Source organism: Rhinoraja longicauda, chromosome 17 (genome assembly GCF_053455715.1).
Source record: "Rhinoraja longicauda isolate Sanriku21f chromosome 17, sRhiLon1.1, whole genome shotgun sequence".
NCBI classification, from domain to species: Eukaryota; Metazoa; Chordata; class Chondrichthyes; order Rajiformes; family Arhynchobatidae; genus Rhinoraja; species Rhinoraja longicauda.
In genome coordinates this window covers 45,107,977-45,131,244 of record NC_135969.1, presented here as the reverse complement: position 1 = coordinate 45,131,244, position 23,268 = coordinate 45,107,977, and the positions used below count along the sequence as shown (strand labels likewise).

Genomic DNA, 23,268 nt, shown 5'->3' with positions numbered 1-23,268 from the left:
AAGCATGGAATTTCACGATCAGATGAGAACTCAACTGTTTGTATAATACCAAGATTAAACATCAATTCAAAATAAGTCTCCACAAGAATCTCTGGTTTCACAGACCATAAAGGTTTCTGCACAAGCAACATCAAACTGTCAAAACAAATCTGCATTAAAATTCTTGAGGGGCACAGAGATGCATATCTCTAGGAACATTAATGTATCTTCTGAGTTTTCTTGCATTTTGATTCAATTTCCAAAAGGGACAGGGAATTTAGAATTCATTGGTGATATTTTAATGTCATAGTGCAAGCTTTATTTTTCATACGTAGCATTTAAAAAACCGAACTGTACGTTAAACATCTATCACGTTCTCTAAAGCGGTTCGGCAAACTTGCCACCACAGTTTTAACTTAATTTCCACCTGCCAAATCAATAGAAAAGTGCTCGGGGACGATGCGTTTTGGTTTTTCGGAGTACAGGTGTGAACATCAACCATGTGTTGATCCCACGACACACTGCTTTTAAAAATATCAGTTAACTCAACACATAATTTGACCGGGAACGCTCGGGATAATATCTTCAGCATCAGCCACTAAATACCACAGTGGAAAATCTACACGCGGCTTTCATCGCTACACAGTTCACTACAAACCCTGCTGATCGAGAAGGATCAAAGCAACCTCCTACAAATCCTTGAGGAATATTGTTTTTTAACTGGATCAGGTGAACAATTCATGTCTGGCAAGGATCTTATGTGTAAAACAGAGAGTTAACATCCCAGCTGTAGGGAACATTAACTTAATGTTTCTTCCTATTCTGAACCTGTTGCCCCATGACGTTCTTGTCTGAATGGTGTTGGCCTCCCAGCGGAGCGAGATGTCCATGGGGGAATGGTGTCGACTGGCCCGCTCCAGACTGCAGGAGTCCGTGCTGAGGGACGCACTGAAGAGTGTAGAAGGGTGAGAGGAGATCTTATAGAAACATATAAAATTATAAAAGGTCTGGACAGGGTAGATGCAGGAAATTTTTCCCCAATGTTGGGCGAGTCCAGAACCAGGGGCCACAGTCTTAGGATAAAGGAGAGGCCATTTAAAACTGTGGTGAGAAGAAACCTTTTTCACCCAATTTGTGGAATTCTCTGCCACAGAGGGCAGTGGAGGCCAAATCACTGGATGGATTTAAGAGATAGAGCTCTAGGGGCTAGTGGAATCAAGGGATATGGGGAGAAGGCAGGCACCGGTTATTGATTGGGGACAATGATCACAATGAATGGCGGTGCTGGCTCGAAGGGCCGAATGGCCTCCTCTTGCAACTATTTACCTATTTTCTATGTTTCTAAGCTCGGTGCAGGCTTTGCCAAGGCTCTGTGGGGGAGGACCACAGTCTAGGGTCCTTCCGCTGCTGGACATTGGGGGGGGGGGGGGGGGGGGGGTGGGGTAGAGTGTGGTGGGGACACCCCTCAAACAAGGGAAAGGGATGTCACCCCAGGGGGCACATGAGTGGCAAAGGGGTTTCATGTAAAGATAAGTGTGAGCACTGCTGAGTATGGCACTATCACATGTGGGGGTCGCTGAGAACGTCTGAAGAGTTTTTGCACAGTTTGTATTTTGTATATATTTTTTATTCTGAATAAAGTTTATTTTTGGGGGGAAAAAATATTCCTCCAGTCTGGAAAATTGGGTCGACCTGATTTCAAAAGTGATGCAGGTTTTCAGATTAATCTTTCGAAAATGCAAGGATTTTACCACCAGGAAACAACATACAATAATACATTTGGCTGGCTTAGCGCGTCTTCATTGGAATGCGTGTCGCTTAATTGTTGCCTTTCCAAGGCCTTAAGTATGACTTTTATTCACAGTGCTAGCATTATCCCAGTGAATAATTCCCCATGTGTATTGCCACAAAATCAGTTTCAAATTCACAATTCTATAGAAGCAATAGAGAGAGGGGGAGAGAGAGGGGGAGAGAGAGGGGGGGAGAGAGGGGGGGAGAGAGGAGGGAGAGAGGGGGGGAGAGAGGGGGGGAGAGAGGGGGGAGAGAGGGGGGGAGAGAGGGGGGGAGAGAGGAGGGAGAGAGGAGGGGAGAGAGGGGGGGAGAGAGGGGGGAGAGAGGGGGGGAGAGAGGGGGGAGAGAGGGGGGGAGAGAGGGGGGGAGAGAGGGGGGGGAGAGAGGGGGGGGGAGAGAGAGAGAGAGAGAGAGAGAGAGAGAGAGAGAGAGAGAGAGAGAGAGAGAGAGAGAGAGAGAGAGAGAGAGAGAGAGAGAGAGAGAGAGAGAGAGAGAGAGAGAGAGAGAGAGATGGTGGCACAGGAACAACAAAGAGGGAACACACACAAAGCAAGAGTACAAAGAGCAGAATATTTGTGCATTTACACCATCCAGTGCAATCTGATCTGTTGAAGAGAAAATCCAGGCTCTCTCACCCCTCAGAACAAAACTGTAGCTTTGGTTCATGTGTGTCGTCACGCCCATATCCCCTCCTCATCGTCCTATTGGCCGGTCGGTGTGTTGGAGGACATGCATGCCAGCATTTGGAATGAAACAAACAGAAGGTCAGTCACTTTGACAACATAAGGGACATTTTTATCTCTGTTGGGTGAAAATGTGAGTTTGTTTAAAATAGACAGCCCGCAGCTCCAGCTGAAAGATAAACAAACATATAGATTGTCCACATATAGGGTCCATTTCACCCCCTTTGGAACCCACAGAAACAGAAGCCAAAGTAGAAACAAGCAGAATCCATTTCACACAAGTACTTACGCCGTGCAGGGCAGGAGAGATGCTTTAAGGATGTTTTGTTCAAATTTGTTTTGTAATCCCTGCATGCTCTCCAACAAAACAATATCCCAACAAAGGCCAATGTTGGGCAGCCTTAGACTACGCCATGTCACGATGGCTACTTATCTTTGTGCCGCCAGTCATTTCTCCTAAAAAAACTGACACAATTCCTTCAGAACCCAAAGAACAAACTGCAGTTCTGAATTAATTGTACAGCCTGTCATTAAACGGAGATGGCAGATCCAGCGTTAAGGCTGATATAAAGTACAGATCATGATTTCACAAAGTTATTGATTTTCATTTGCAGAATATCAACTCTACTGCGAATCCAGCCGACCTATCTGGATAGGTTCCATCCAGTCTCAGTATGCATTAACTTCCTTTCGGCCCACGTCGAATTAGCTGCTCAAAACAATACATTGTCAGACAAAGTGTGCAATTAATATTAGACATTCTTAAGGACATTGCAGTGACCAGAAAACACACCCTGCTAAAGAAAAGATTTTTAAACATTCGTGCTGAAATTAATAATCCTCTTCCTTAATAGCTGACATCAAGATATAGTATGTTGTTCATTCAAAATTCATCAGAACCAAACAGTATAATAAATTTACAGTGCCCTCCATAATGTTTGGGGCAAAGACCCATCATTTATTTATTTGCCTCTGGACTCCACAATTTGAAATTTGTAATAGTAAAAATCACAAAACACACCTAAGCAATTATAAACACCCATGAAGCCATGTGTCTCAAACATTATGGTGCCCTGAAATGGGGGGGACTATGTATAAATTATAGCTGTAATTTCTACATGGTGAAACCAAAATGTATAAAAATGGCCTTTATTAAAATCTGACAATGTGCACTTTAACCACATGTGATTTTTCTCTATATTACAAATCTCAAATTGTGGAGTACAGAGGCAAATAAATAAATGATGGGTCTTTGTCCCAAACATTATATCGGGCACTGCACATGTCCTAATAATGTCTTCAGAATAAAATTGATGCACTGATCTCATTCACTCCAACAACCAATGAGTAACAATGATTGTGGATGATCAGCCATGGTCACAGTGAATGGGGCGGTGCTGGCGTGAAGGGCTGAATGGCCTACTCCTGCACCTATTGTCTATTGTCTATTGTCTATGACTATATTTTGCATTTTGAAGCACTTGTACTTCCATGGCCACCTGGGTCCAAGGCGAATTAGCTCAAGAGGACTCGCAGAGATGCGAATGGATCTTGAGCCATCGACTGGTTGTACCATGGCAAGAATGGAGAGATCAATTTTAAAATGGGGCTTAAGGGATTTGGGCTTTCAACAAGCAGCGTGTCGAATCGTTGCCTTTAGCCGTGGACTGTGAGAACCATGTTGGTTCTGGTATTGCACTGGAGAAATGAAGATAAAAGCATAGACACTTAATGCCAGCGGCATTAGGTGACGGATGAGCCTGCTTTGAGTGAGCCCCCACGAAATAGCCACAATTATCTACTTCTGCCACTTAGCAATGGATTGGCAAATTAATCACTTGCTTCTCATGAAACAAGTTATACCCATTTCACACTTAAATACCTATCTTGTTACAGCATCGGATCAGTTTGCATTAATCTCCGCTCAGAAATGCAATGGATATTCCTTGAGCTTTTGCAATTACAAATCCAAAAGAACACTTTTTACCTGGGGAGTTATTTGAAAGGGGATTGCTCAATCATCTAGTTTCAATTTGGTCAGCGGGTGGCAATTAAATAGACTTTGAGAAGAAAATATCTGATCATATTAAAGTTGCACTTAATACAGGCACTCACAAGTTCTTTGGTATGATTCTCTTTAGTGTTTCACCCACTATCCTGAAGACCAGGAGAAATGGTCAGCATCAGGAAAGTTCCCAATGTTTTTGTTTGCGTGAAACGACGCAGTGATTTTTTGATTCTCTTCGTTATCTTTTGTAGTTTTGATTAGCGCAACCCACTTAGTTTAACATAGAAACATAGAAAATAGGTGCAGGAGGAGGCACTTGGCCCTTCAAGCCAGCACCACCATTCATTGTGATCATGGCTGATCATCCACAATCAGTAACCCGTGCCTGCCTTCTCCCCATATCCCTTGATTCCGCTAGTCCCTAGTGCTCTATCTAACTCTCTATTAAATTCATCCAGTGAATCGGCCTCCACTGCCCTCTGTGGCAGAGAATTCCACAAATTCACAACTCTCTAGGTGGAAAGGTTTCTTCTCACCTCAGTTTTAAATGGCCTCCCCTTTAATCTTAGACTGATAGCGGAGTCAGGGGGTATGGGGAGAAGGCAGGAACGGGGTACTGATTGTGAATGATCAGCCATGAAAACAGGTGCAGGAGTAGGGCATTCGGCCCTTCGAGCCAGCACAGCCATTTAATTATGGCTGATCATCCAAAATCAGTACCCCGTTCCTGCTTTCTCTCCATCCCTTGATTCTGTTAGCCATAAGAGCTATATCTAACTCTCTCTTGAATGCATCCAGTCAATTGTCCTCCACTGTCTTCTGTGGCAGAGAATTCCACAGATTCACAACCCTCTGGGCTAAACATCTCAGTCCTAAACATCCTACCCCTTATTCTTAAATTGTGACTTTGGTTGATGAGCCAAAGGGGTAGGATTCCAGTGCGACATCTTTTTGACTGATTTTCTTCAATAGCAACCATCATATGTCCAAGTTCAATGCCGTTTACGAGAAACACAAGAAATCCAAAACAGTTGTTGTGTGGCAACGTTTGGGAGAGGCTTATTGTTGTGTGATAAGCCGGGCCCCGACCACAAATGAGGCAAATTTGTGAAATTTGAAAAAGGTCTGACAGAGATGGTGGAAATAAATGAAAGCTGAACCTTTATATTTTACAAAGAAGCAGGATCTCCATCTGCTCAAACAAAAGCTGGCCAAAGAAACCAAGAACTAAATGAAACTAAATGGTTTGAAAGAACAGAAAATGCAGAATACAAACACAGGGCTTAGAAAATAGCAAAGAGGCAAAACTGATAATAGGAGTAATATAGTAGGAATATGTGAAATAATTTGCAAAGGATATCAAGATCAACTGAGATTTATTTTTTAAACTATATTAGGGAGACAGAGAGGATTAGGAGTCCAGGGGGAAACTGATCAAGATTGTAAATAAAAATAAGGAAATGGTCCACTTTTGCATAATTACTGCGGGCGGTCTGAAGAAGGGTCTCGACCCGAAACGTCACCCATTCCTTCTCTGCAGAGATACTGCCTGTCCCGCTGAGTTACTCTAGCTTTTTGCGTCTATCTTTAGCTTATTCCTGGCTTTGATTTCTAAAACAAAATACAAAGGGAACACTGTTAACAAACTGTTATCTTGCATTAAAATACTGCAGGCAGGCAGGCAGGCAGGCAGTCCACTGTTTAAAGAAGCTGGGGGGAGGGAGGGAGGGAGGTGGGGAAAGCTGAGAATCTCTCAGCAGTACATTTACTATCTGTGGCTGGGAATTTACCAGGGCCTTTAATTAAGGACACAACATCCCTTGAAATGTTTCACATGATTGGGAGACAGCCAGTATTTATCTGTAAAGAATAACACATGCCTAACAACGCTTATTGAATAAAAAGGAGGAAGAATTAAGTTGTTCAGGAGAATGCTATTTAAATAGACCATGAGAAGAAAATACCTGATCACATAGACAATGAGAATCACGGGGGACCTGCAAACATAATGTCCCAGGATTTTCTAATGAGTTTCAGAATTATTTAGACAAATCTAAGATTGGGATTTTAGATTTGAACTTTTTCAAAAAAGCTTAAATATGAGGAAGAAGTTTACAGTTTAGTTTATTACAGTTTAGTTTATTGTCACGTGTACCGAGCGAGGTACAGTGAAAAGTTTTTGTTGCGTGCTAACCAGTCAGCGGAAAGACAAAACATGATTACAATCGAGCCGTTTACAGTGTAAAGATACATGATTTTAGTGCAAGGTAAAGCCAGCAAAGTCCGATCAAGGATAGTTCGAGGGTCACCAATGAGGTTGATAGTAGTTCAGCATTGCTCTCTGGTTGTGGTAGGATGATTCAGTCGCCTGATTAGTTAGCTAAAGTAAATCAAGAAACTACCTTTGGAAGTTAGAGTGTCCAGAACCAGATATACAGTAAGTTCCTCAGCAATAGGTGCGGGCATGATAGTTCTGCAAGCATATTTGGAGTCCGCCACCTCAGAAGACCATAGAGCATCTTGCAGGTAGCAATCAATAATCAATTGCTGAACAGTGAAGGCTTCAGGGATGTCATGGATTTTACAGGAAAGTAGATTTAGGGCAAATCATCCGTGGTCTTTTGTTTCGTTAACTTCCTTTGATTGGACAGAAAGCTGTCAGCTGAGTTGAAGTTATCTGTGAGAATTCACGGAAACCTATTGAATTGGTTCAGAAACTAACAGAGTTACAAAGCGGGTGATAAAGATAAAGAGATTGGTTGGAAATGAAGTATGGTGTCACTCGAAGAGCAGTGCTAGGGGCTACAAATAATCAGCAAGTTTACTTATAAACAGTAACAATCTTGGGACATAGAGCCAGAAATGAAATTTTGCAATGGACACAGGGAAATGACTTTCCATAAGAATGATTAGAGGGGCGTTGAATTAAGAGTATGGGCAGAACGGTGACAGATATATTTTAATAAAAGAAGATTTACGTCAAACCATTTTCGATTTAACAAGGATACAAGGAAGTGATTTTTAAATGCTTCAGCGGAGGTCTAAAGAAAACCCAGGTTCAGTCGAAAGATCATTAAAAGGCCCTTGACAAATACAGGAAACAATAAAACAGGGCCAAAGGTCTTGTATTTGAGTCCAAGGAAGTGAAGTACAAAAGGATTGAAGTTGGCTAAAGTGATGTTACGATCTGGATTTAACAGACGTACTGACTATTTCTCGGCTTTATGCCTTAGTAAAGGTAGATTGATATTCAATTGACTGCAGTACAAATGTAACTGAATGACACTCGGTCTCAAAGGGTCATGCTTTAAGGGAAAATTACAACAACGGGGATTGCATTCCGTGGAATTTGGAAAGTTAAAGAGTGATTCCATTGCAGACGTCTTTAAGATAGAAAGAGGCTATGATTGGATAGACCGGGACATTATCAGCAAGGATACTAGAGGAACAAGATAGACCACTCGACCCTAAAAACTGTAGTATTATGGCGCCATTTTAGTAGGCAGAAACGTGCAGAAACATTTTTTTTTTTAAATAACAAAAATTTGTGAATTGATAGATGAGATATATTCTGCATTTTAATGGTATCATCACACGTACGGTTCCCCCAAAACACTGATTACACTGCGAGAGGCAGAGCGAACGGCGGGTTTTGCTTACTAAAATGGCTCCTTTGCGTACTACACTTCAGTATATGCAATTTCAACTGAGTGGTCCATCTTGTTCCTCTAGTATCTTTGATTATCAGTGTTAGTTGGGGAGGGTAGGACTAGAGGGCAATGTTTAATGTTTTGGGAGTTTAAACATAATAATAAGTTGGAACCTCTCTTCGGCGAGAACCAACTGATGCAGTTACATTTGTTGGTGTTCATTTGAGACTCAGATTTTTGTTAATTAATGGTAGTAACCAAAATGGAGAGTTGGAAGGTCCATGGAGTTTGGTCACACATTTACCACGCTTGCTCTGAACTCTGCACAGACTCCGGGCACTAAATACCTCATGTCTATTCCTCAACCTTTACATTATTTCCTATCTTCTCTTAAGAACAATAAGTTGAAACTCACCAGACTCCAAGAATTGCAAATCAAAAGGGATCTCACAGTTGAAGAGATATAATGTGGTAATTTGCTTTTATAAAAAAGCCAGAACTGCAGGAACATCATGGGTGATGAGCTTTGGAGGGCAAATTTAGGACAGATGCAAGGAGGATATTAAAGACCAGGAAACTGGATTCATCTGGGAACCAAATGGAAGGCTGTCAAGTTGGTATTCCCTCAGGATGAGATCACATAGACATGAAAGCCCTTCAAATGAGCTTGACTTGTGAACTTATGCAACCTATATATATTACTCTATGAATTAAATCAACCAAAATATTATCAAAGCCTTTGTTCTTGTGAACCAGAACGCATTCTGCTGACCACTATAAAGACAGCCTTGATGTTCCTTGATTAAACCTTGTTCAGGTCCATCCGCTGAAATTGTGACCTCATCTCTGAATAATACGTTAACTGCCAAAGTAACTTTATTAAGTGTGGAATTAAACAATGGCTGTTAGTCTTCATTATCTAGGCAGAAGAAGATAATGTATTGCTAAATCTTACTTTTAGTTTAGTTTAGTTTAGTTTAGAGATACAGTGCGGAAACGGGCCCTTCGGCCTACTGAGTCCGCACTGACCAGCCATCCCCGCACATTAACACAAACCTACGCACACTAGGGACAATTTACACTTATACCAAGTATACAAACCCAAGCCAATTAACCTACAAGCCTGTACGCGTGGGAGGAAACCGAAGGTCTCGAAGAAAACCCACGTGGTCACGGGGAGAACGTACAAACTCCGTACAGACAGCACCTGGAGTATTGCGTACAGTTTTGGTCTCCTAATCTGAGGAAAGACATTCTTGCCATAGAGGGAGTACAGAGAAGGTTCACCAGATTGATTCCTGGGATGGCAGGACTTTCATATGAAGAAAGACTGGATAGACTCGGCTTGTACTCGCTGGAATTTAGAAGATTGAGGGGGGATCTTATAGAAACTTACAAAATTCTTAAGGGGTTGGTCAGGCTAGATGCAGGAAGAATGTTCCCGATGTTGGGGAAGTCCAGAACAATAGACAATAGATAATAGAAAATAGGTGCAGGAGAAGGCCATTCTGCCCTTCGAGCCAGCACTGCCATTCAATGTGATCATGGCTGATCATTCTCAATCAGTACCCCGTTCCTGCCTTCTCCCCATACCTCCTGACAAGGGGTCACAGTTTAAGGATAAGAGGGAAGTCTTTTAGGACTGAGATGAGAAAGTTTTTTTTCACACAGAGTGGTGAATCTGTGGAATTCTCTGCCACAGAAGGTAGTTGAGGCCAGTTCATTGGCTATATTTAAGAGAGAGTTAGATGTGGCCCTTGTGGCTAAAGGGATCAGGGGGTATGGAGAGAAGGCAGGTACAGGATACTGAGTTGGGTGATCAGCCATGATCATATTGAATGGCGGTGCTGGCTCGAAGGGCCGAATGGCCTACTCCTGCACCTATTTTCTATGTTTCTATGTTTCTATGTAGTCAGGATCGAACCCGGGTCCCGGGCGCTGCATTCGCTGTAAGGCAGCAACTCTACCGCTGCACCACCGTGCTTCAGCTACAGGTGACAGGTAACCCCCAAAGAGATTTCACGCAACAGTAAAAGGCAAAGACGCTCGCACAATATCACTGCAAACAGCAGAATGCGGACAGGAAGTGCATCTGACTGATCGCAGGTTTACCAACAAATGAAGCGGCAGATTTCACCCCTCATCTCATCAGCAAATAAAACCATTGATGTATCCAGCCAATGAAATGACTAATCCTTAAAATTACTAATCCTTTGAGAAACAAATTTCATATTAATGTTCATGCTTACAATTCCACCATGAGGCATGCTTAGTAATTATTTTCTGGTTTGCAAGAATTAGGAACAATTTGTCAGAAATGCTTAACCACATTCAGCTTAATTGAAATATCTCCAAGTGTCGTGCATTTATTTTACTATAAACGGCAAAGTAAATAATGAATCTTAACATGCGAACATGAGTACAATGCAATGGAGCATCTACACATGATATAGTTTCATATAGTTTAGTTTAGTTTAGTTTAGAGATACAGCGCGGAAACAGGTCCTTTCGGCCCACCGGATCCGCCCCGACCATCGATCCCCGCACACTAACACTATCCTACACACACTAGGGCCAATTTTTACATTTGCCAAACCAATTAACCTACAAACCTGCACGTCTTTGGAGTGTGGGAGGAAACCGAAGATCTCAGAGAAAACCCACGCAGGTCACGGGGAGAACGTACAAACTCCGTACAGACAGCACCGGTAGTCAGGATGGAACCCAGGACTCCGGCGCTGCATTCGCTGTAAGGCAGCAACTCTACCGCTGCACCACCGTGACCGCCCTCACATGCCAAAACTCACACCGTTAGCCTTTCACTTGTGCAGATGTTGCTGCGACCACCTCTCCGATGGAAGGGAGGCATAGATAGAAAACACGTAATGGGAACCTGTTCCACTGACTGAACTGGGGAGTTGCAGGTGTTGCATCTCCTGCGGTTGCAGGGGAAAGTGCTCGGGGATGGGGTGGTTTGGGTAGGAAGGGACGAGTGGACCAGGGAGTTACGGAGGGAACGGTCTCTGCGGAACGCAGAAAGGGATGGGGATGGAAGATATGGCCAGTGGTGGGGTCCCGTTGTAGGTGACGGAAATGTTGGAGGATGATTTGTTGGATACGCTGGCTGGTGGGGTGGAAGGTGAGAACGAGGGGGATTCTGTCCTTGTTACAAATGGGGAGAGGAGGAGCAAGAGCGGAGCTGCGGGATGTAGAAGAGACCCTAGTGAGAGCCTCATCTACAATGGAGGAGGGGAAGCCCTGTTTTCTGAAGAATGAGGACATCTCTGATGCTCCTATATAAGAATTATATAGGGGCATTGAATTAACAGTACGGATAAACTGGTAGCAAAGAGACTTTGCCTTCATTGGTCGGGGCATTGGGTTTAAGAGTCAGGAAGTCATGATTCAGCTCTATAATGGTTAAGAACCCATCTTAAGTATTTTATGCTGTTCTAGTTGCCACGTTACAGGAAGGATGTGGCTTTGGAGAGGGTACAAGAGAGTGCTGCCTGGTTTAGTGGGGGTATGTGGTTATAAAGAGAGGTTGGACAGACCTGGAGTGTTTTCTCTGCATCGTCAGAGGCTGAGGGGAGACCTGATAGAAGTTTATAATATTATAAGAAGCAGAAATGGAGTAGACTGTCAGATTCTCTTTCCCCAGGGTGAGAATGTCAAAGACTAAATGGCATAGTTCTAAGGAGAGAGGAGAAAAGTTTAAAGGAGATGTGCAGAGTATGTTTTTCTTTACACAGAGGGTGGTGGGTGCATGGAACACACTGCCAGAGGGTGGTGGGTGCATGGAACACACTGCCAGAGGGTGGTGGGTGCATGGAACACACTGCCAGAGGGTGGTGGGTGCATGGAACACACTGCCGGGGGGGGTGGTGGAGGCAGATACGATAGTAGCATTTAGATAATCACATGGATAGTTCAGTTTAGCTCAATTTAGTTTAGTTTAGTGTCACGTGTAATGAGGTACAGTGAAAAGCTTTTGTTGCATGCTAACCAGTCAGCAGTGCATGATTACAATCGAGCCGTGATTACATGGATATGCAGGGAACGGAGGGATATGGATCACTGGCAGGCAGAGGAGATTAATTTAACATGGCATCATGTTGGGCACCCACATTATGGGTAGGGTTGCCAACTTCCTCACTCCCAAATAAGGCACAAGGTGACGTCACCGCCCCTCACCCCACGTGACCTCACCCAGCCAGCGGCCACGTGCTTTTGTCCCAACAATGGCGGCGCCCGGGCCGGGAGACGGGTTGCTACGCAACCTCTGTTAGGTGGCGCCCAGGCCTACACTGTCCAGGACTACAGCAGCCCCCGGGCTACAGTGTCCGGGCCTACAGTGTCCAGCCATACAGTGTACGGGCCTACAATGATCAGGCCTACCGTGTCCGGGCCTACACTGTCCGGGACTACAGCAGCCCCCAGGCTACAGAGTCTGGGCCTACAGTGTCCAGCCATACAGTGTCCAGGCCTACAATGTCCAGGCCTACCGTGTCCGGGCCTACAGTGTCCAGCCATACAGTGTCCGGGCCTACAATGTCCAGGCCTACAGTGTCCGGGCCTACAGTGTCCGGGCCTACAGTGCCGTTCGGGCCTAATACGGGACAAGGGCGGTCCCATACGGGACAAACCAATTTAGCCCAATATACGGGATGTCCCGGCAAATACGGGACAGTTGGCAACCCTAATTATGGGCCAAAGGGCCTGTTCCTGTACTGTACTGCTCTCTGTTCTACACTCAACATTCCACAGATGGCTCCAACTTTTCACACGTGTCACGAGGTGAAATGAAAGTTGTGGAAGGGTTAGTGGAAAGGGATATTCACCTGATCAGGAGAGGGCCTGTGGTTGGTGTGCTGTGGTCTTGCCGGCGTGCGATGGTGGTGGTGGTGGTGGTGGTGGTGATGGTCATCTTCATAGTTATCTGCCATCAGTTTCATCCGGTTTTGTGTCTGAGGAGAGAGAGACAACTCATTAAGCAGCCTAGCCCTGCCAAAGGTTGGTAACAGGATACAAGCCAAAATGCCTTTGTAATCAGTCCAAAGCATAGCCAATTGCTAAAAAGGAAGAAATAAAGAAAAGAAGCATGCTTAAACTCTGCGTAGATTTGTACTTTCATTCTGTAGAAGCACCGCTAAAGGAAGTGAGAGGTGAGCAGTCCATTAACAGCCAATGTTTCCCCTGCACATTAGGGCAATGCAACTGATAATCAGGTCACCATGCAAGGAAACGTTCAAACAGAAATGTACAGCTGTAGGTAAGCAATATCTCAGTCCAAATCACATTCAAAAGCAAATCCTTGAATTAGATCATCTCGCTTTTGCAAGTAGAGGTTAACCTGGTTAATGAAAATGAATCCTAAAAAATGTTAGCAGGAAAATAATACTGCACAGTTTGTTCATTCAGAAAGCTACGATATACAACAATAGCTTCTACCATAAGCCTGGGTTGCGTATCCAGGGCTTCAATCATTTGTATGCTTTCTTCCATCTGGAAACAGGGTACAACATTAGCACTGGGTTCAATGCTGACTACCGTCAGAAACAAGTAGTATAAGAAAATAACTGCAGATGCTAGTACAAATCAAAGGTATTTATTCACAAAATGCTGGAGTAACTCAGCAGGTCAGGCCGCATCTCGGGAGAGAAGGAATGGGTGACGTTTCGGGTCGAGACCCTTCTTCAGTCTGAAGAAGGGTCTCGACCCGAAACGTCACCCATTCCTTCTCTCCCGAGATGCTGCCTGACCTGCTGAGTTACTCCAGCATTTTGTGAATAAATATCATCAGAAACAACATGCACGGACTCTTAAATCTTGCATTTTACCTAAGTTTAAGGTCAACCGGAAAAGACAGACTTATCAATATCATTTCCCGTCTTATTTCCATAAGTGTATTTTTATTCAGCACACTGTTTCAGTGTTAACTCACTCACTTTCAAATATTTAAATAAAAATATTAAATATTGGAAATACTCAGTGAGCTATGAGTCCGGTCTCGTGTCAAACCTACATTGTGGCTGAGAGGCCCAGGCATCAATGGTGTTGAAAGCACAACAGAGAGAGCAATTGAGGCTGTAGTTGGAGGTGATTAGGCCAGAGGGAATTGAGAGAATCAGAATAAGAACAGTGCGGCACGGTGGCGCAGCGGTAGAGTTGCTGCCTCACAGCGAATGCAGCGCCGGAGACTCAGGTTCGATCCCGACTACGGGCGCCGTCTGTACGGAGTTTGTACGTTCTCCCCGTGACCTGCGTGGGTTTTCTCCGAGATCTTCGGTTTCCTCCCACACTCCAAAGACGTACAGGTATGTAGGTTAATTGGCTGGGCAAATGTAAAAATTGTCCCTAGTGGGTGTAGGATAGTGTTAATGTGCGGGGATCGCTGGGCGGCACGGACTCGGTGGGCCGAAGGGCCAGTTTCCGCGCTGTATCTCTAAATCTAAATCTAAACAGTCCTTCTCCCCTCTCCCGTGACAGAGGATGAAAGGCATGGAGTTTGGGGAAACGTGGAAATTGTGAATGGAGAGGGAACTGAAGGAATAATGCTGAAAAGGATGAGAAACCTAGCAAAGCTGGGTCCCAATCCCACACAGGATTTCCTGGACTTCAACTGCAATGGACCAGGCAGGGCAAATGGGAGGGACTTGAAACCAGAGTAGGCACTCACATTTGACAACAATTATCTTTGTAAGAAGGGTTCCTGGCAAATGAAGTTCCTTGTATGTTGCAAAACATACTTGGCTAATAAAGTGTTATTGTGATTGTGATTGTGATTGGATGAAGAAGTTTGAATTAGAAGACTAAAGGTGACAACCTGAGGTGCAATTCCTCAGAGTAGTTCAACTGTGGAGCAGATTTGACAGAGATATGAAAAACCTTGACAGGTTTAGTGAATGTAAAAGAAAGATAAGCAGCTCTCATTAGTGGCAAGGACCCTCGGTGAGCGGCACGGTGGCGCAGCAGTAGAGTTGCTGCACGGTGGCACGGTGGCGCAGCGGTAGAGTTGCAGCACGGTGGCGCAGCGGTAGAGTTGGAGTAGAGTTGCAGCACGGTGGCGCAGCGGTAGAGTTGCTGCCTCACAGCGCCAGAGACCCGGGCTTGGATCTTGAATACGGGTGCTGTCTGCATGGAGTTTGCACGTTCTCCCCGTGACATGTGTGTTTCTCCGGGTGCTCCGGTTTCCTCCCGCATCCCAAAGATGTGCACGTTTGTAGGTTAATTGGCCTCTGTAAATTGTCCTTAGTGTGTGTGTGTGTGTGTGTGTGTGTGTGTGATAGAACTAGTGTACGGGTGATTGCTGGTCGGCACGGTCTAGGTGGGCTGAAGGGCCTGTTCCCACACGATCTCTAACCCAAACTAAACTGCTGCAACCGGATCAATGGCAAGCTGACCCTCCACAAGAGTCAAGGGTTTATTAATTCACATGATAATGAAATAGCAGTACAATGTCACAAACCCGAGGTACAAAACTCGTGGATGTGCAGACAGAATACAGTGCTTAGTGTGGTTGAACACGGAGTAATCTGAACATGGAGGTTTTGACATCAGATCTACACTCACTATCAGGGCTCTGACTCGATAGATCGGATTACTTTGAGTTTGTTTGTCATCTGCTTTCCGGGGATGTTTAAATGTTTCTCTGGAACTCTTGAGACAGTTTTCAGGATTGCATCGGTTTTATTTTTACCCAGCCTCCCTTCACCTTGCGGTGCACAGGAGGCATGGAACAGACAATGCTACAGGTTTTAAATCAGCCAGCAAAACTGCAGCAGAGAAGGGGCAAAGCCAGATCTACACAGCATTCCCCTCAGTTGCCAGACTCCTCAACTACAGCAAAGCCCTAAATAAATAAATCTTACTTGCCTGTGAAAGATTGAGAAAAGTTACTGCTAATCTTATCGGTACTGCCGACCGAATGGAGGGAAAGTCTTACATTCTAATATAAATAGGGATGAATTCAGAGAGTAAGGTTTGATCTGTGGAGCACCAGAGCCATTTCCAGCAGCAAAGTTTCAAACTGAACCTCACCATAATGGAATTCAGGCTTGCCTCTGGATAATGTGCAGGGAGACAGCATCGGAGACTGGGATATCAAAACCAGCAATGCCTGGTCATGACAGAGTGGATAGTTGATGCCGCCAGAGCTCCACAGAGGAGCAACAACCCTGCCACCACCTCTTTGAACGGGGAGAGAGTTCCGGAAGCCATGTAACGCACTGCCAGGTGGAGCTCCTCGATAAACTTTTGATCTCTTGGAAAGCGATGTCAGGAGAAAAGAAAACCTGGAAACGAAAGCAGCTACATATTCCCCAAACATAAACTACAGTGGAAAGCTTGTTCTGATTAGGATACACCTAAAAGATTAATCAACCCTTTGTCTTCAAATGGTGGCAGATTTATGCATTCGCAGAATTTTCTGCTTTATTTCTGACTAGCCTCGTTGTGCTATATGCTTGGGATATGATATTATACCAAGCTCTTCATAAAAACTGACATCAAAACTGGGAACCGATGTGTTTTTATGAAGAGTGGGGCTTAAAATTATATCCCAAATATACAGCATAATGAAGCCAGTGAGAAACAAAGCAGGACATTCCACAGATATGTAAAATCTGAGCCAATGTTGGAAGTCATCTCAGTTTTCCCAAATTCCAATCAGTAGGATCAATCATACATTATCACCGGGATCCAAAGTGTGGATAAATAAAAAGCAGAAACTTTTCAAGAATAAAGTGATGTTTAAATGACTTAGTCACTAAGATACTTCACAGTAATCGCGAGTTAACATCATTGAAACATAGAAACATAGAAACATAGACAATAGGTGCAGGAGTAGGCCATTCGGCCCTTCGAGCCAGCACCGCCATTCAATATGATCATGGCTGATCATCCAACTCAGTATCCCGTACCTGCCTTCTCTCCATACCCCCTGATCCCTTTAGCCACAAGGGCCACATCTAACTCCCTCTTAAATATAGCCAATGAACTGGCCTCAACTACCTTCTGTGGCAGAGAATTCCACAGATTCACCACTCTCTGTGTGAGAAAAAACTTTCTCATCTCGGTCCTAAAAGACTTCCCCCTTATCCTTAAACTGTGACCCCTTGTTCTGGACTTCCCCAACATCGGGAACAATCTTCCTGCATCTAACCTGCCCAACCCCTTAAGAATTTTGTAAGTTTCTATAAGATCCCCCCTCAATCTTCTAAATTCCAGCGATACCACATGGTCATAGATCGTGGAAACAGGCCCTTCGGCCCAACTTGTCCACGATGACCAACATGTCCCAACCCCTCTTGTCCCACCTGCCCACATATGGCCCATAACCCTCTGAACGTTTCCTATCTATGTACCTGTCCAAATGTCTCTTAAATGTTATGATAGCACATGTCTCGTCCTGAACGTTCAGGTTCAGCAACAGTTTCTTCCCTTCGGCCATTGGGCTATTAAACACTACAACCTCAAATAAGCTCTGAACTACATGGGCTATTATTGTTATTATTGCACCACAGGTGCTCCTCAGATTACGATGGGGTTCCGTTCCGAGAAACCCATCGGAATCCGAAAGTACTGTAAGTGGAAATGCATTGAAAACGCGCGATCACGTGGCTGGAAGTGAGGGGCGGCTCGCAAACGGGTCGAACTATGGCAAGTTGAAGCATCGTAACCTGGGGAGTGCCTGTGTCACCATTGTTTTCATGTGCACGTGTATGTGTGTACACACACACACTGAACTTGTTTTTCTCATTTATTATATTGTTTACAGTGTGCTATGTTGACATATTCTGTTGTGCTGCTGCCAGTAAGAATTCAATTGTTCTATCTGGGACATCTGATAGTCGCAGATAAAACACTCTTGACTCAACTACCTCTTCCGGCAGCTCGTTCCATACAGCCACCACCCTCTGAGTGAAAAAGTTACCTCTCAGGTTCCTCTTAAATCTTTCACCCATCACCTTAAAACATAAGGTGGGAGCTTCTAACCCAATTCAGCGGTGGTGTACCCAAGCAACTTATTTCCTTGGAAATGGAGCTCAGTTAAAAAAACAAATGCTTTCCACTGAATGACAGCAAGACATGCAACAAACTGCATATGGAAATTATTTTCAAGTTTAATATACATTTCAGTATACTAATTTTAAATATTTATTTAATAGACAATAGACAATAGGTGCAGGAGGAGGCCATTCGGCCCTTCGAGCCAGCACCGCCATTCAATGTGATCATAGCTGATCATTCTCAATCAGTACCCCGTTCCTGCCTTCTCCCCATACGCCGTCTCCGCTATCCTTAAGAGCTCTATCCAGCTCTCTCTTGAATGCATTCAGAGAATTGGCCTCCACTGCCTTCTGAGGCAGAGAATTCCACAGATTCACAACTCTCTGACTGAAAAAGTTTTTCCTCATCTCAGTTCTAAATGGCCTACCCCTTATTCTTAAACTGTGGCCCCTTGTTCTGGACTCCCCCAACATTGGGAACATGTTTCCAGCCTCTAACGTGTCCAACCCCTTAATAATCTTATACGTTTCGATAAGATCTCCTCTCATCTTTCTAAATTCCAGTGTATACAAGCCTAGTCGCTCCAGTCTTTCAACATATGATAGTCCCGCCATTCCGGGAATTAACCTAGTAAACCTACGCTGCACGCCCTCAATCGCAAGAATATCCTTCCTCAAATTTGAAGACCAAAACTGCACACAGTACTCCAGGTGCGGTGTCACTAGGGTCCTGTACAACTGCAGAAGGACCTCTTTGTTCCTATACTCAACTCCTCTTGTTATAAAGGCCAACATTCCATTGGCTTTCTTCACTGCCTGCTGTACCTGCATGCTTCCTTTCAGTGACTGATGCACTAGGACACCCAGATCTCGTTGTACGTCCCCTGTTCCTGACTTGATACCATTCAGATAATACTCTGCCTTCCTATTCTTACCACCAAAGTGGATCACCTCACACTTATCCACATTAAACTGCATCTGCCATGCATCCGCCCACTCACACAACCTGTCCAAGTCACCCTGCAACCTCATAGCATCTTCCTCACAGTTCACACTACCACCCAGCTTTGTATCATTTGCAAATTTGCTAATGGTACTTTTAATCCCTTAAGCTCATCCCTTGAAGAGTGGCACAGTGGTGCAGCGGGTAGAGCTGCTGCCTCACAGCTCCAAGGACCTGAGTTCGATCCTGACCTCGTGGAGTTTGTACGTTCTCCCCGTGACTGCGTGGGTTTCCTCTGGGTGCCCTGGTTTCCTCCCACATCCCAAAGACGTGCCGGTTTGTGGGATAATTGTCCCCCCTGTAAATTGCCCCCTAGTGTGTAGGGAGTGGATGAGAAAGTGGCATAACATAGAACTAGTGTGTGAACGGGTGATCGATGGCCAGCATGAACTCGGTGGGCCGAAGGGCCAGTTTGCATGCTGGATCTCTAAACTAAAGATGTAACATTAGGTTCCACTTTTAAATGTCATATTTTGCAATAAACATTGTTATATTTACACAATGCTTTGCATATATAATTACAAGCAGAACAAATGCTAGTTTCTCAGCAAAGTTCGAAACAAACTCCACAACTACTGAGTAACAGAAACTTTGGATTGAATCCATTTCTGCCATGGTCAGTAGTATCTGCAATAACAAACTGTTCAAAATAAAAGGCAAGGGGGTGTTTTGGATCATTATTTTGGCTCACATATCTTTCAGCTTTTTGGAAGCTTTGAAGGAAGCCAGCATAATCGGAATAACCTGCATGAAGGATAGTTTTATTTTAGAACAGCAAAGGAATTTAAAATATACCCTTACAAAACAATAGTAATGCTGGGGTTTTTTTTCCAGTGGAGACTGGCGTTCCAAGTTGGGCCCTTGGCTTCTTGTACTAAATACACATGTGTACTCACCTCGAATGGAGAAATGATAAGAAATGGAGCAAAATATACTGCCAACAGACTCAAAGTGCTGGAGTAACTCAGTGGGTCAGGCAGCATCTCTGGAGAAATAAGATGGGTGACATTTCGGGTCGGGACCCTTCTGTAGACTCCTCAGTCTGGGGAAAGGTTCCAACCCAAAACATCACCCATCCTTTTTCTCCAGAGATGCTGCCTGACCCATCGAGTTACACCAGCACTTTGTGTCTATCTTCGCTATAAACCAGCACCAGCGATGCCTTTCTACACAAAACATACCGCCATTGTGCATGATCACTGCTGGACATGTACAATGCCCTCCATAATGTTTAGGGCAAAGACCCATCATTTATTTATTTGCCTCTGTACTCCACAATTTGAGATTTGTAAAAATGGCCTTTATTAAAATCTGACAATGTACACTTTAACCACATGTGATTCTTTTCTATTACAAATTCAAATTGTGGAGTACAGAGGCAAATAAATAAATGATGAGTCTTTGACCCAAACATTATGGAGGGCCCTGTACACAGGCGACATTTCTGCCGGGAATCTCCTTCTGACTTCTGAAGAAGAGTCCTGACCCGAAGCATCACCTATTCATGTTCTCCAGAGATGCTGCCTGACCCGCTGAGTTACTCCAGCACTCTGTGAAACGTCACCTATTCATGTTCTCCAGAGATGCTGCCTGACCCGCTGAGTTACTCCAGCACTCTGTGAAACGTCACCTATCCATGTTCTCCAGAGATGCTGCCTGACCCGCTGAGTTACTCCAGCACTCTTTGTTCTAAACAATGACACAGGATGGGAACTAATTTCCAATATAAGGTGTGATGAAGTTGTTGAGTGAAACAGCAACAATGCCACACCGACGCACTTGCTAGCAATGACAGTCCAGTGCTAACATCAGAGGATATAATTCTGTGCCTTTTTTACCTTCAATGTATATTTCTTCCTCATAAGGTCATAAGGTCTTAAGGGATAGGCACTAAGGAATAGAATTAGGCCATTTGGCCCATCAAGTCTACTCCACCATTCAATCATGGCTGATCTATCTGTCTTACCTACTTGACCTCCTGGTGACTCAACACTTCAACTCCCCCTCCCATTCCCAATCTGACCTTTCTGTCCTGGGCCTCCTCCATTGTCAGAGTGAGCCCCAGCGCAAATTGGAGGAACAGCACCTCATATTTCGCTTGGGCAGTTTACACCCCAGTGGTATGAACATTGACTTCCCTAACTTCAGATAGCCCTTGCTTTCCCTCTCGCTCCATCCCCTCCCCCTTCCCAGTTCTCCCACTAGTCTTCCTGTCAATGATTACATTCTATCGTTGTCCCACCCCCTCCCCTGACATCAGTCTGAAGAAGGGTCTCGACCCGAAACGTCACCCATTCCTACTCTCCCGAGATGCTGCCTGACCCGCTGAGTTACTCCAGCATTGTGTGTCTACCCATGGCTGATCTATCTCTCCCCTCCTAACCCCATTCTCCTGCCTTCTCCCCATAACCTCTAACACCTGCTCATTTCAGCAGGATATTCAAGAACACCCTGAGTATTTAAATATTCACTCAATAAGTTATTATATTTTATTATAATTACATTTTACTTAATATTTTTAAATAACGTCTCCCGTATTGGAATTAAATATGAAAAATCTAGGACTAAAAATGATTTGTTTCCATAGAAGAGCTTAACATCACCATTCACAGGAGAACTTGCCTGTTGTTTCAGCTGTTGGACCAGTCTGTCCTTCTCACGTTTCAGGGCTATCACTTCATCTTGTGTCTTTTTCTTTTTGGAGGCAGACAATTCTAATAAGGCAATGTTTGCATCCTTCTCACTGATGGCAGCCAGGAGTGCCTCTTGTCTGCAACAAAAATCACAGTTTCATCAATGAATCATCATCATTACCCATTAGCAGCGAAGATAAGCCCGCACTGCGAGATTTCACTTTGTGTACTCTGCAGGGAAACATTCCCATTCCCATCCACAATTCCTTAAAATACCTCCTTGCCAGAAGACAGTCTGTTGATTTCTGTCCGTTGATTTCATTTTTGTTATCTCCAAAACCCCAAGACAAACACATTCACTCAACCGCAATGAGAAGTTCACAGTCACAGAAGATAGTTCCTTTGCACATCTCTCAAGCATAAAGGGGAGGCCATTTAAAACTGAGGTGAGAAAAAACTTTTTCACCCAGAGAGTTGTGAATCTGTGGAATTCTCTGCCACAGAAGGCAGTGGAGGCACTGGATGAATTTAAAAGAGAGTTAGATAGAGCTCTAGGGGCTAGTGGAATCAAGGGATATGGGGAGAAGGCAGGCACGGGGTACTGATTGTGGATGATCAGCCCTGATCATAATGAATGGCGGTGCTGGCTCGAAGGGCCAAATGGCCTCCTCCTGCACCTATTTTCTATGTTTCTAAGCAATTGCATTGACGCACTCAATGGCAGGTCACACCCAACACTGCGCGGTGGCCCACACCCTCCGGAATCATGCAAGGACCAAACAATCACACAGACACATAGAGAATTGCACATGCTGGAATCAGGTATAGAACACAAAGTGCTAGAGTAACTCAGCGGTTCAGGCAGCATCTCTGGAGGACATGTATATCGGCGACATTTTGGGTTGGGACCCTTGTTCTGACTTCTGAAACGTCACCTATCCATATCCTCCAGAGATGCTGCCTGACCCGCTGAGTTACTCCAGCACTCTGTGAAACGTCACCTATCCATATCCTCCAGAGATGCTGCCTGACCCGCTGAGTTACTCCAGCACTCTGTGAAACGTCACCTATCCATGTTCTCCAGAGATGCTGCCTGACCCGCTGTGTTACTCCAGCACTCTGTGAAACGTCACCTATCCATATCCTCCAGCGATGCTGCCTGACCCGCTGAGTTACTCCAGCATTTTGTGCCTATCTTTAGTTTAAACCAGTATCTGTGGTTCCTGCCTATACATAAAGGTTTTGTTTTGGATACACGAGCCACAAATCACTTTCCAAAGCTGACATCCTTATCATGAGACATCGGAGTAGAATTAAGCCATTCAGCCCTTCGAATCTGTTCTGCCGTTCGATCATGGCTGAGCGATTCTTCCCTCTCAACCCCGTTCCCTGCCTTCTCCCAATAACCTCTGTCAGTTTCTTTTTGTAAACAAAATCTAAAATAAGGAATGGTTCTAGTTCACACACAACTCATTCAGGCACGAGAGCATTGCAGGGGCCCAAAGTGACTT

At 44.5% G+C, this 23,268-nt stretch overlaps 1 protein-coding gene across 12 annotated transcripts in view; it reads right to left on the bottom strand.

Annotated features, from left to right (window-relative positions):
- The window catches only part of LOC144601969 (ERC protein 2), a 552,614-nt gene that overhangs the window by 126,089 nt on the left and 403,257 nt on the right, over positions 1-23,268 (bottom strand). For 11 of the 12 annotated variants that reach the window (XM_078414617.1, XM_078414626.1, XM_078414620.1 and 8 more), the window contains 3 exons: positions 21,747-21,894; positions 12,953-13,078; positions 2,406-2,471 (listed from right to left, as the gene is read on the bottom strand). In XM_078414617.1, the coding sequence (XP_078270743.1) occupies positions 2,445-2,471; positions 12,953-13,078; positions 21,747-21,894 (301 nt within the window). In that variant the 3' untranslated portion in view covers positions 2,406-2,444. The remainder of the gene's footprint in view (positions 1-2,405; positions 2,472-12,952; positions 13,079-21,746; positions 21,895-23,268) is intronic. The other variant, XM_078414628.1, reaches the window with a different exon arrangement.